General features: G+C 43.1%; 1 protein-coding gene across 1 annotated transcript in view; it reads left to right on the forward strand.

The window, feature by feature from the left end:
- The window catches only part of SND1 (staphylococcal nuclease and tudor domain containing 1), a 425,897-nt gene that overhangs the window by 241,807 nt on the left and 169,591 nt on the right, over positions 1–14,499 (forward strand). The window contains exon 14 of the mRNA XM_030308365.2: positions 9,184–9,256. Coding sequence (XP_030164225.1) covers positions 9,184–9,256 — 73 coding nt within the window. The remainder of the gene's footprint in view (positions 1–9,183; positions 9,257–14,499) is intronic.

The raw sequence follows: 14,499 nt of genomic DNA on the forward strand, positions 1-14,499 counted from the left end.
TTGCTTGATTTGGCTCATCTGCAATGTCAGGTGGTTGAGTGGGTTGGAGAGCTGAGTCTCTATTACCAACATCCCTATCCTACTTTTGCTCTAATCCTTGGAAATCTCTCAGGATGACTGTAGTTGGAATAATTAATCACTGATACATCAATGTGAAGAATTTTATAGCTGCTTGTGAAGAGGAAATCTGCTTCATAGTTTTCTTTGCAGGATTCTTTGCGTCTAAATTTCTTATAAACTCTCTTGTGCACTTTTGTTTTATCTTAGGCTGCCCCTGACTCTCCCCCTCCAGCTTTGGGCACAGAAGTTCAGAAGAATTACTTCCCATTCCTCTTGCTTCTGCGTCAGGTTCAGAGAGCCAGATCTCTAGTGGAACAGCAATGAATCTTTCCTAGTAGGTCCCAGTAAATGTAGCTCACATTGGAAAAACCATTTTCTAAACAGTGAGTCTGTTGCTTTTCACTCAGTCAAAAGACACATTAAAACTTTCTCTGATTTTTTTTTTCATGTTGCAGTGACAAATATTTCATCAAGTACATTGGGGATAAAAACAAACACATGGTTTCGTGGGGATCTGGATGAGCAATTAAATCATTACAAATATAGTTGTAAGAGTGGAGATAAGGTAGGTATCTGGGAGGCATAGGGAAGAAGCACCTAAATCAAAGAGGTCTTATCCCCTGAGTCCATGAGGTGAGGCATGTTATGCTGGTTCACCTTGGCAAAAGGAGATGGAAACCACTATCAATATTTGTTGCCTAATGACACAGTGTATGTGTCCACTTGTATGAATTTATCCTAAAGAATGATTGGGCAAGCACCCAACAGTTTATTTAAGTTATTCCTGGGGCACCTGGGTGGCTCAGTCGTTGAGCCTCTGACTTCTCAGGTCATGATCTCACAGCTTATGAGTTCAAGCCCTGTGTCAGGCTCTGTGCTGACAGCTCAGAGCCCGGAGCCTGCTTCAGATTCTGTGTCCCCCTCTCTTCTGCCCCTCCCCTGCTTGTGCTCGCTCGCTCGCTCTCTCTCTCAAAAATGAAAAGAAAAAAAAATTTTTTTAATTTTAAGGAAAAGTTATTTCTCATGACATCATTTATAATAGTATTATATTCACATAAGCAGCTAGCAATAGGTGATCAATTAAATTATGGATTTTGCATCCATGTGATGAATTTATCTTCAGCGATTGAAATGATGTAAAAAGTAACATAAGGAAGTATTCATTTTGTTATCATTTCTAGCAGAAAAAAGAGACTACAAAACTATTCCGCAATTTTCTTTCTTTTTTAATGTTAGTTTTGAGAGACAGAGCATGAGTGGGGGAGGGGCAGAGAGAAGAGAGAGACATAGAATCCAAAGCAGGCTCCAGGCTCTGAACTGTCAGCACAGAGCTGGACGAGGGGCTCGAACTCACAGACCACAAGATCATGACCTGAGCTGAAGTCAGATGCTTAACTGGCTGAGCCACCCAGGTGCCCCTATTCTGCAATTTTCTTAAAGTATAAGTGGATGGGTGTGTGTATCAGCACTTAGAAACTATGTCAGTGGTGCTTCCATCTTGGAATAAAATTATGGATTGTTTCACCAGTTTTTATTTCTAATGGCCATGTATTGCCTTTGTGATCAAGAAAGTTTTAAAAGCAGTTATCGTTGGGGCAGTTTTGAGCTGTCATTGCTTCTGATCTGACCTTTTTTTGTGGCCTTGTCCTTTCAAAAAGACTTTAGACTGATATTGACCATTTCTACCCAGCTCTCCCAGTCCTTTGGTCCTAATCTAGGACAATGGAGTTTGCTTGTGTTCCCCGGCAGTCTAGCACTGGGATACCTCTTCTCTGATAGTCGGCTGACATGGAGCTCACCATCTGCCTCCCTCCCCTACCCCCCTTACCTAAGCTCTGCAGATCTGTTGTCACACCTGGCACAATAGCGTGTGTCTTGGTTTTTTCTTATATTAGTTTTAGATGAGATGATGGCTAAGAGTTCTTTGTTATTTGCTTTAATGCGTCATAATACCTACTGACTCATTAGTCTGCCTGCCTCCCCTTGACCATAGGATTCAGTTTTCTCATTTCCAGTCTGTGTGCTCTCCATCTTTTCTGTCTCTCTTATCAGTAATTCTGATTTCGTTGAAAATCCAGCTGCTTAATCTTAGCACCCCCACCTACCATTGTGCACCTGTGCCTGCTCTGTATCTTATTTCCTGAGTGTCAGGACCCTGTTGTTTTCTCCAGCTGCCAAGGAACCAGTAGAAAGGCCAAAGGAATTGTTTATCGCTGCTGTGTTTCATTGATATCTATATTTGGTTCATGCTGAAACACTGTATTCACCAATGTGACCTCAAGCACAGTGAGAGGTGCTTTAGAAGTTTAGCAAGTTATTTACTCTTTGTTCTGCTTTTTAACCTTTTCTGTTGGAATTGTTTTCTTTTCCTTTCAGTCATCTATCCGGTATTGTCTGGTAAGAATTTCATACAACCCTGCCACTTTGTTCTGTTTCATTGTTTATGGTGATCAGAGCTTTGCTCTCACTTCACTGCCCGTCTCTTCTAGTCCTCGACGTACTTCTGCTTCTGTTCAGAGGCCAGGCTGTAGGCTCCTCTGCCTGAACCATTCCAGGGAGCAAAACCAATATGCCTAAGAATGGGAGCATAGATCATGAAACTATCTAAGAGAGTCAGCAAACCTCACTCTTTTGCCCTACAGTCACTTGGGCGTTATCCTGGTCTCCAATTTGAAATATTTTCAACATTCTGCATTAGTCAGTCACCAGTCATTTGTTCAGCTTTACTTGGCAAACAATAACGGAACTAGATGACCCTGAGTTTATAACGATGTGAACATAGCCTCTGTGTCAAATACCATCACAAATCTTACGGACAGACTCCTAACCCTCAAAGGGCCGGAAGTCTACCTATAAGAAATAAAGAGGAGCACATGGTGAACTTTGAAAGTAGCGTGTTATCTTCCATGATGGCGTGCTGACCCGAGTGACACGCGCACTCACATTGATAAAATGTAATGACTATATATATTTGAGTACGATTCTACCATCCTTTCATAGAGACGCCCAGCATACAAACTGCAGCTTACCTAGGACCCCAGGTTAAGTATCACTGATGTGGTAACTGATTAATGCTTGGGGCGAGCTTGTTGCTACGGATACAATATAACTCTCTTCATTCTGTAGTTCAGACCTGCCTGGGCACATGTAATGAATAACTTTCACTCATGAGGCCTGGAGACAGTGGGCCTACTTGGATGGGAAGGAGTAACACGGGAAGCATGTGAAGACATAAACTGCGAATGTATGGTAGAGGCCCACAAAAACCAAGCATTGTATTTCTCACTGGACATCACAGGCCGGCGGTCTTTGTTTTGGGTGTAAAAGGAAGGCAGCAGAATGGCAAAATGGATTTTTCTGGGGAAGTCGTGCAGCAGTGTGTGCAGTCAAATCAGCGTGACGTGCAGTATCAAAAGGGATTGAGCCAGTGAAAAGTTTCCTGATGTTGGGGCGCCTGAGTGGCTCTGTCAGTTAAGCGTCCAGCTCTTGATTTTGGCGCAGGTTATGCTCACACGATTTGTGAGAGCTGGCTCCATGCTGGCAGCGCAGAGCCTGCTTTGGGATTCACCCCTCTCCCTCTTTCCCTCTCAGCTCCTCCCCCTGCTTGTGTACACATGTTCTCTCCCTCTCTCTCAAAATAAATATTGAAAACAAACAAAAAAAAAAAAACCTGTTTAATTTTCCTGATGTTATCTTGGAATAAATTGCTGAGGACCTGGCACACTAGGGTTACAAAAGGGCCAAGTGAGTTCAGTTAGGACGGAAGAGGGGTGCCTTGGTGGCTCAGTTGGGTGAGCATTTGGGCTCAAATTAAGATTGCATGGTTCGTGAGATGGAGCCAGAGCACGCGGTCCACTTGAGATTCTCTCTCCCTCTCTTTCTGCCCCTCCCCTGTGCACAATCTCTCTCTCTCTCTCAAAATAAAGAAATAAACCAAAAAAAAAAAAAAAAAAGGAAGGAAGGAAAGAAGTATTGGGTGTAGGTGATGAAGCCGAAGCAATTAAGAAACATTTTGGTTCCTAGTTACCGAGAAAGTGTTGTTAAAGGGAAATTGTGGATTCAGGAACTCCTGATCTCTCTCACTTCTACAGCCTCCCTTGCCTCATCATCCCCCTGCTACCTCTCTGTTATATGCCATTTCTATAATCCACCACTTTGTTTTCTTTAGACCTCTTTTATGTATGAAAGCAGTTGTTATGAAACTGTGTGGGAAGTTCCTGTTCCCCAGAAAAATTCACGTGTGTAATTCTACCATTTCAGGGTAGTTTATAGATAGTCCCATCCTAAGTTTGAGGCTCATTTAAGTCCCCCACTTAAGAATTCCTTTTTTGTTGTTGTTGTTGTTTATTTATTTTGAGAGAGAGCGAGCTAGTGAGCGAGTGGGGGAGGGGCAGAGAGGGCGGGAGAGAGAGAATCCCAAGCAGGCTCCACACTGTCAGCACAGAGCCCATTGTGGGGCTCGAACCCATGAAACTGTGAGATCATGACCTGAGCCAAAACCAAGAGTTGGATGCTTAACCAACTGAGCCACCCAGGCACCTCCCCCCACCCCAACTTAAGAATTTCTGATGAGACAACTGTTTTATGATTGGGTCAGGTTGAGTCTAACTGTAAAGCCTTGACTTTCTTTGTAATCACTCAAAAATATACATTCAAAATAACAGTCTACCACCATTGATTTGGAATTAAGACTGTGGTCCGTTTATGGCACAGGATGAACTGTTACATGTCATAACTGCCTTGGAGAGGTTTGGGCCCTAGGTTTTTCTGCCTGAGCATGGAATCCCAAAACCTTAGAGCAAACTCTGTTCCTTTGCATCAAGAGTGATGATATTCTCTGGGGTGCCTGGATGGCTCAGTCAGTTAAGCGTCCGACTTTGGCTTGGAGCATGATCTCACAGTTCGTGAGCTCGAGCCCCACATCAGGTTCTGTGCTGACAGCTCAGAGCCTGGAGCCTGCTTCAGATTCTGTGTCTCCTTCTCTCTCTGCCCCTCCCCTGCTCATACTCTGCCTCTCTCTCTCAAAAATAAACAAACATTTAAAAAAAAAAAAAAGTGCTAAGATCCTAATCCTGTGGTGTTGAGGCAGTGGAGGTAATCTCAGTGTTCTCACCTGTCTTTGCAAAGTTCATATTTTTAGTTCTAGTAGGGAGATAGTAGCATCTCATACATGAGATTTTCAAACTTTGCAGTTTAAAGAAAGGAAAGTGTTGGGGTGCCTGGGTGGCTCAGTCGGTTAAGCATCTGATTCTTGGTTTCAGCTCAGGTTATGATCTCACGGTTTCAAGAGTTCAAATCCTAGGTCAGGCTCTGCACTGGCAGCGTGGAGTTTGCTTGGGATTCTCTCTCCTTCTCTCTTTGCCCCTCCCCCAACTCATGCTGTCTTTGTCTCTCTCAAATATATAAACAAACTAAAAAAATAAAATAAAAAGGAAGAAAGAAAAAAAAGAAAAGAAAAATGTTTTCCAGTGATTGGAATGGGATTCCTCTCCAATACTGTGGCTTCTAGAAGCACCCTAGAAAGCTGAGTTTTCATCCCTCTTCTGCCCTGTTACCCCTTTGTATGCATGTGGACATATACTCCCTTTTCCTGTCTGGTGATGATTTCTGTCCATTATCAACACTGCTTGGCTTTGCCATATTTGTACTGCTGCTTCCTGGAGACGAAAGCTTCTGAGAGGAGCAGGCTGTGTTCTGCCCCACTGCTTCCTTTCTCCTGGCTGGCCGGAGCACCAGCCTGCTTTTGTGAGAAAGCAGCTATTAAGCAGACACAGCAGGAGAAAGTTTAGAAGTCAGGAGTTTCATTCCTTGCCTAATGAAAAGGGATGTTGAGCTGTGGTTGCAGCCTGCAGGGAGAGGGAGAGGGAGTGGGAGTGTGGGGAGGGGAGTCAGGTGTTTGCTCTGTGGAGTAGGTTTCAGTGGAAGCAAACCTGCTATTTCACTACTGTCCCAGGTCTCAAAGACCAAGCTTCCCAAACCTATCCCAGGGAAACCTGGTCACATAAGATGCAGGGAGGCCCCACTGAGAGGTAGTGACAGAGCAGTGGAAGCTGAATCTCCCCTTCATTTACCATTTATGCAGTGGTTAACAGGCAGTCATGTCACTTAGATTCCTGTAACAAGATGTATGTTCTGTGTCCTTCGGCAAAGAACCGTGGCAAGCCCGCTACTCTTGGTGTTTGCTCCTTTCCTCTTTGAGGCGCATACATGAACTTCTACACTGGGCACTTTCCCCGGATGCTCTCCTGAGAAGCTCTTGCTGTGGCATCAGGCTTGTCTGCAGGGATGCCTCCCAGGTCATTTCTGGAGCAGTTTGAGAACAGGAGCCAAAGCAGCCTCAGCACAGGGAAGGAGACCCAAGCTGAATTAGACCATGTAGCTAATTTCTCAGAGAACCCTCTACTTTGCAGCCTGGGTCTGGTGCACCACATCTGCTTTACAGCGCTTCCTAGGTGGGCATTATTTGACTCAGTGTTTACAAATTCTTAACTTTCATTTTGCCACTGTTTTCTTAAGAGCTAACAGAACTATTGCTCAGTTTATATATGATGATGTTAAAATACTGCTTTCTTACTGCCTCTTGAATGTGCCTGAAACTGATCTAATTTAGCACTCATAAATCTGGTAAGATTAAGCCTTTGAAGATTTTTCCAAAATCAATGTCTAAATGCAAATAAATATCTGATAGGTAGAACATAAAGTTTTTCTTTTTTTCAAAAATTTTTATTAATACTTAATTCTAAAGAATTTTGGCTTTGTTTTTGTTTTTAATGTTTAATTTTTGAGAGAGAGAGAGACAAAGCATGAGCTTTGGAGCAGAGAGAGAAAATGGAGACACAGAATCCAAAGCAGGCTCCAGGCTCTGAGTTGCCAGCACAGAGCCCGATGCGGAGCTTGAACTCATGGATTGTGAGTTGATGACCTGAGCCAAAGTCTGACACTTAACTGAGCCACCCAGGCGCCCCAAGAATTTTGGTTTTTAAATGTCATATGTACACTATTATTCATGTGTTCTGGCTTTAGGGTACTATTTTTTCTCCCTCAAGCATGCTGAATCTTGGTTAAGTCCTGGATTTCTGCTTTGGGCACAAAACTACTTTGGGGTCACTAAAGGAAAACAGAATTTTTGGTTTATCACCTCACTGCTTTTGCCTCGAGAACCTTTGTTTTCTAACTTACTGCCCAGGCCATGTTCTTTTTTCCTTGTAGTTTATGAAATGCTCTCCAGCCCCCTTGAAAGGCCACAAGTTCAGCCGTGCTGTCACATGAACCCGTCTGTTTATAGGGCAGGTCCATTTATTTTGGTTGTCCTTGTTGTTAGAAGAGGATAAGGCTGTAGGCATTTTGTGGCCCCAGAGGACTTGCAGAAGGCTTAGCAGGCCTGGCCTTAAAGGAAGGTGAGTTATAATCAGGGCTTGCCTGAGCTTGCCTCGCCTCACTGAGGCTTCTTGTTCTTAAGGCTGCTCCTTTGAGTGTATGGTAGCAAAATGAGGAGAGCCTGTTGGGGGTAGAGGCTGTATGCTGGGCTTTGTGGGGTAGAAGAGTCACATTTGTTGCTGGCTTGAAGCCACTGATTTTCCATATAACCATCCTCCTGTCCTCAGCCATTAGATTGCAAATCCCAAGGTTCTAGAAGCATAGCTTGAAAACCAGCCCCATTGTGGTCACTTAACACATTCCCTGAACTATAAATTACTGGACTAATTTGCAAATGGAAAATTCTGACCCATTTGCAATTTCTAAGGCTGAAGCCCTGGATTCAAGTTCAAGAAGAGCCTTGGGAATTCAGGGGAACAATGAAGCGCTTTCATTCAGTTAGCAGCGCAGGTCAGAGTGACTCTTCTGCTTTGCTTTTCCTGTTCAACATCTGTACTTTCATTTCTTACCCTCTCCATGGAATAGAAAGTATAGACGGTAAGGAAACCGTTGTTCTTTGGAATAGAAGGCATTTCAGATTAGTTGAATGGGAGATCCCCAGGGTTGGAGGAAGGGGCAAGTGGTAGATGGTAACAGCTCAAGTATATAAGAACTAAGACAATGCCACTCTGCACAGAGAAACAGCCACCCCATTTGATTAGTGTGATTTAAAAGTTAGGACCTAAAAGTAACCCCTGCTGAGTACTGGCCTTTGCTGCTTGTCATTAATAAGTGACAACCTGAGTGGGGGAAGGTCCACTGTGGTTGCTGGTGTGTAGTGTGAAGGTCCAACATACTTGTCCTGGTCTGGGCAGTTTTCTCTGCACTTTGGAATTCAAAAACTCTAAAAAGCTAGTCTGCAGAGTGGGTACACCCCCGAATCTCTACTTTTTATTCTCTAAGCTCAAAAATGTTATTTGCTTTGGCCTGGAGTCTGGCAGTAGAGAGATAGGTCTTATCTAATAGTGTAGTGAGGTCTTGTTCCCTGGTCCTTCACTGTTACATGAGTGATCACACCCATTGATGCTTAGGCTTCTGTCTCTGAAGCTACCACTCAAGGGATTAGGAGGTAAAAGATGAGAGATTGCAGCAAACCAACCAGTGGTCAGATGTGTGACAGAGTCCCCTGCTAAATCCGGTTATTATAACCTGTAACTGATTTAAAATGAGGCTTAATGTCAATTATGTAGCCTTTGCTAATTTTCCCCCACTGTTAGAAATGACTTCTGTACAGTGTTTCTTCATTCAAGGCAACTTATCTTTTTACCTGGGAGGAACTTATTTCCATTAGAATTGGAACACTAGCTGCATATTTTGCATTTAAAATGTTTCATGTGATTAAACGCAGAGAGAAACATTATTACTTCTGTTTCTTAGGAGTGTGCTCTTCCAACTGATTCTTCTTTTGTGCCTGGAACAATGCCTTTAATTTGGAAACAAGTTCAGAAGCTCTTTCTGATTACCAGTCACACCGTTAGCTGAAACTAGCCGCCAACTACTTGTAACTGGGCTTAGCAGAGCAGGCTTGTCTTCTCCCCTCCACCAAACGCTCCTGCGGAGACTGGCTCCTCAGCAGTGTGCAGTGTGACTTGTGTGGTGATAGACCCTCCATGTGAATGACCTCTCTTCTCACCCGTTTTTCCCGCCTTCCTACCCCTTCCTGATGTGATTTGTATATTAATCGGGTTGTCTCTTCTTCCTTTACAGAGCTATTAAGAATGGCAAAGGACTGCATAGCAAGAAGGAAGTGCCTATCCACCGTGTCGCAGACATATCTGGGGTGAGTTGTGTCCCTGAATAGAGCTGTGTGGCTCAGAGGCGCCAAGAGCTTGGCTGCTTACTCACCAAAGGACTTCAGCTTATGTGTTTTCTGTAGCTCATTTGTTTTTAGACACAGAACGTGAATTTTTCCAGGGCTGCTGCTTATCATCTATGGAGATCCTGTTTTATATTCTGAAAAGGCAGAATTCAAACTAGGGCATAAAACCTCCGTCTATCTCTTCACCTGAATTGGTACTGTGTTGCTTTTCCATTTTGTTTTAATGATTAGGAGATATTAGAAGATATTTCTTCCCAATTGTAGTAAAAAAAAAAAAAATTGCCTCCTTTTTAAATCCCTGTTTAATTCCCCAGATGACTGGAAAGTCTTACTGGGAAAAGGTCAAGTGTAGATTTTAGGACAACCTTAAAAATTAGTAGTCATCTCCTTATGGCTTCTTTTCCCTCCGGTTGCTTCGAAATGGGAGGAAGGTGTGTGCTTCCTGTGAGCTAATACACACAGATGACACGGAAGGATGGAAGGCATGAATACTTTTGAGCTCCCAAAGGGCTGTGTCCAAATGACTACTCAGTGAATAGGACTTTACCCTTGCACGTTTAGGATCTCTTGACTGAAGAAGATACCTTTGTTAGTTGAGAGTGTTTATTCATTTATTCAACAAGTATTTGAATACCTGCTGTGTCTGAACTGCTCTGAGCACTTAAGGATGTAACAATGAACAAAACTGATAAAAGTCCTTACCTGCAAGTGGGGAAGGGAAACAGCAGTGTCAGGTAGCAGCAATGAAGAGAAACAGAACTGGGTAAGGGAAGAGTGAATGGCTCAGGTGTGGATTTCATCAGGTGCCCAGGGAAAGTTCGTTGGCTCATCACTTCACCTTCTGCTCTTGGGACACACACCATCCATTTCAATTCCACAGTAACTTAACAGTTAAGGAGGGGATCCAGGTCATGTGTAGGGGGCATCACATCGCCCAGGGGAGATGACAGAGGAGCAGCTAGTAAATCTTAGCTTGCATTCTCAGGGAGCTTGCCTTGGGCACCCAGAAGAAAATACTCCTATAAACAAGCTTCTAGATCACAGCCTAGCCCACAGCAGTGATGGATTAGAGTGTATTATCTTCTTGTTATGTTGTGTTCCCAAGCCTGGCTGAGACTTTGCTTGTTGTTCCTTGTGATCGTGTATTATAAATGTGTCTGGCCAGCAGTCCCTTGCCTAGGTATAGCAGTACCACGTTCATTTTAAGCATTGGTATTCCGTTGAGCTTTTCTTACTCTGTAACCAGTCACTGCAGACTACAGAGTAAATAGTGTTCCCTGTGTTGAGTGGACTTTTGTTAAAAAGTTGTGCCTCTGCTTAATGAGTGAGGTATGTTGATATACGTTCTTCGTAGCTAAGATTCCTCTGAAGCCCAGAAACCTGGTGGCTAAGGTGTATCTGCTAAGGCTCCTTGTTAACAGGTGTGATTCCTGGCGTGCTGGTATTAGGCCTGTTTTCCCTGTGGCTTACCTTGCTGAGTTATTGTTGGCATATGTAATAATTGCTGCATGTGTCTCTTGTGGCATTCTCAACAGTATTTTCCTTAATATTCTTTTGTTGAAGATGTTGGAGTAATCAAAGGGCAATTTTTTGGCTGTTCAACTGCAGGGAGAAAGAAGTTATAAATAATTGTTTTGGAGAACACAATGGTGACTCCTTTATACCCGGGCCAGATGTGCCCATCCAAAAACTTATGTCAGCTCTACACTTCGAGGCTTTCTGGAAGATGAATTAAACCTTGGGGATATTGTTCCCTTTTGGCCTGTGGAGTTCATGTTCTTGCTCAGATTTGCCACTGGCAGTGAGGTAAAGTCCTCGGCAGGTATTTGAGATGGAAGCACATTTGCTTCAAGGCTGTGCTTTTGGCACCTGCCAGCGTGGTGTCCTAACGATCTTTGTTGCCATCTTTAAATCTCATGTTTATACCTTGTTGTGTTTTGGTGTTTTCTTGTGTTTTCCTTTTTGCAGCAACGGTCTTAATGAAACTTGTCTTCATTTTTTTTCTTCCTATTTTTTCGCTCCCCCCTTCCCAACTAGAGCTCATTTTTATACATATCTTTATTTTCTTTTCTGTATTGATATTGGAGAATTTGTTTGTTCTTACGTTATTTAAAAAAACATGTGAGTTATATCTCCCTCAGTTACCGCATAAATAAAAAAAAAAAGAGAGAAAGCTTGAACAAGTGGGAGAAAGTGAAAAGGCTGTTCCATTTAAATAGATGTCAGAATGACCTTGTCTGCCTCCATCACACATGATTCAGCTCTGAATACAGGCTTTTTTTTTTTTTTTTAAGTGCCCTCTGTAATAGAGGAGTTTTTCTCTCTGTTTCTAACCTCCCCTTCTTTCCGTCACCGTGTTGTGTTAAGTCTGTGTGTGTGTTGGGTTCCCTTGTGCCCTTTAAGTGAGATGAATGGCTTTTCAGCTTCCTGAAGCATGTTGGCCACGTTACTGTCCAACCGACAGGTGAGTGCATAGGGTCAGACAGGCAGATAGCTTACAGGTGGATCAAGACAAAACACCCCCAATAAGGGCAATGAAATACACGCGTGTATAATGGTTTTGTAAGAGTTTCTGAATCTTTTTTTTTTTCTTTTTTCTTTTTAACTGGGTCTCTTTACCTTTCATTGCTCCCCCTCTTAGTTGCGGGTCATGATAAATGGAAGTGTTTGTTGAGGTGATCAGACATGCAACATACTGCCAAAATAGCTTAGTATGATCCGATATGTATGCATAATGCCTCTTCTCATCCCAGTACACATCCTTGGAATGAAAACAAAAGACATATATAAGCTCATCACATTTTGTCTCCTAAACACACCCAAGAAATGTGCTATACAGAAGATGTCGCGTCATGATTAAATTTGTTCTAGGCTTCATGGTCTCCAGCTTTTAGCATTGAGTTTCTCCCATTGTCCATACCTCTTCTCTTACATTTTCAGAGATGGTTTCATCGTGTAAAAGTCCAGAGAGTATCTTAACAGGCCTTGTATGAAGACTCAGCACGTGTAAGGCCGCTTAGCTGACTTCCTGTGGTGGGAAGGGAATAATCCCAGCACAGGAGTGGGAAGAAGAGTGTCTGCTTTGGGCAGAGAGACACTGGCCTCTGGGCAATGAAGCCAGGAGGACTTTTCGTATCTGCTCCTTCCTGGGGCTGGACTGGATGCCTGCCTAGTGGCTACGTGACACGTTTTTCAACTTTGTGTTGTGCTCCACCATTAGAGCCTCTTGTACCACTTCCCATATTGTGACCTTGTTATGGTTTTTTGATTTTTGTAAAATGTTGTTAGCTCCCAACTTTTGGGTGGTTCTTTTCTCTGTTATTTTCTTGTTAATACAGGGGATTCTTGCCATTAATGTCAGCGGAGTGCTGTATTTTCCACAAGGTACACGCATCTGTGGATACCACCAACTGAGTGAACCCCACCTTTTGGAAAAGGGTTTGTTAAACTTGGCTTTTCTGCATCATTTGCATCTGGTTTCAGGGTAACCACTAAGGTAAAAAATATGGCCAGTCTGGTAATTTGGATCCTGAAGAAATTACTAGTTTCCTTTATTTCTCATTTTTCAAGATGAAGGAATTGTGGTATTTTAAGTTATTGTTGTCCTTTCTGTAATCCTCTGGTTTCCCTCGAGGCCAGGATGTTCCTATGAATTTGAAACCAACTAAGAATTTGACAGACTTGGCACTAGATCTGATTTGATTTGGAGGATGGTTACGTGGTGGTTATTTCACTTCGTAGGTTCGCGTTTTTATTCTTCGAGGGGTTTGTTTTTCCTTGATCCCATCTCCGCTCCCTCCCTCACCAGCAGACGACAAAAGTTGGGATGTGCGTGTCAGTGGAATATAAGGCTGTTTCTTATCTTAGGTTTGTTACTGTTTTTGCTGTAGCCTGCTCTGTAATAAATACGATCTCCTGCAGATACAGAATGCAAAACAGGCAATAAAATGGGGCTGGTGCGTGGCTTACTGTTGTTCTGGTAAATCAGACAAATCAATTACAGTTCTGAGGAGCTCCCCACTCCTCAGGTTGCAGCCAGCACACTACTTCTTCCTGTGCACCACCCCCCCCATCTCCTTTTCCGTTTGTGCGGGACCAGTACTCAGTGAGTCACACTGTCTGTTTCCTCTTCCTCCATTTCCTGCCATGTCTGTTCTTTTCCTCTCTGGTGTGTGAGGAGTCTGGAACTCTGTTGACAGCAGTGCAAGATGACAGAGCCTGGGCCAGCCTCCTGTCCTCTCCAGTTGTACTTATGCAGGTCCCTGGGATAGAGTTTCCCTTCTCTGAATGTCTCTGCCTCTTCATGATACGGGGTCATGGCAAGTCCTCTGTTCATATGGCTGTTGTTTGCTCTCCTTCCTTGCCTTCAGTAAACCCCTGTGTCTTTTTTTTCTGTTAGCTGCTGCTGTGTTCACTTGGACTTTGGTTCCTTGCTCATGTTACACACGCACTTTCTTATAACCTCCTCTCTCCATGATGATTTCGTTGGACGTGCATAGTATTAATGATAAGAATTTCCTTAAAGCAGGGGCCTGGAATGATCCAAAGACTAGCTCTGGGGGTAGGAGGTAGAGTGTGAAATTTTGGGGTCCCTCTTGCTGTAGTATATTGTGAAATGAACACTTGGGGAATTGACCAATGAGATTCTAACTTGCAAATATAAAGGATCAAAGTGTTCCTTTAAAATAAATAAATCGGATTTTTTTCCAGCATCTCCTCCTGACCTTTCCCATCAGCTCCTAGTTTTTCAGTGCCTTTTTGTACTTCAATAGCACTGTCCTCTTTCCCTTGGGGTATTTAAGCTATCCTCCTTTTGTAAACCACTAGGGTCTCTTTAAAGAAGTAATCTTTCCCTAACTACCCATGGAGTTGGGCACCAGTGGAAGAGGTAAATAATAATATTCTTTTTGGCTAAAGAGAAGTTAAAACTGGTTTGTCCACTAAGAAGGTGAAAGCCGCTCCCATCACCCAGAGACTTTGTTAGTTAGGTCTGTGTTAAATTAGTTTCCCTTTCATGTCTTACTGGCCCATGTTGTTTAGATGGTATTCTTGTATTATTCCAGTCTTTTACAGCTACCTTTCTGTTCTGTCTCATCACTGTACCTTAATGGCACCATTGCTCATTTCTTGTTTGTTTTTTGTTTCAATAGCCCTTCCCGCTTTTACTCTCCCTTAGCCTCAAATTTCGTTCTGATGTCCCTTTT

The sequence above is a fragment of the Lynx canadensis genome, chromosome A2 (assembly GCF_007474595.2).
Source record: "Lynx canadensis isolate LIC74 chromosome A2, mLynCan4.pri.v2, whole genome shotgun sequence".
NCBI classification, from domain to species: Eukaryota; Metazoa; Chordata; class Mammalia; order Carnivora; family Felidae; genus Lynx; species Lynx canadensis.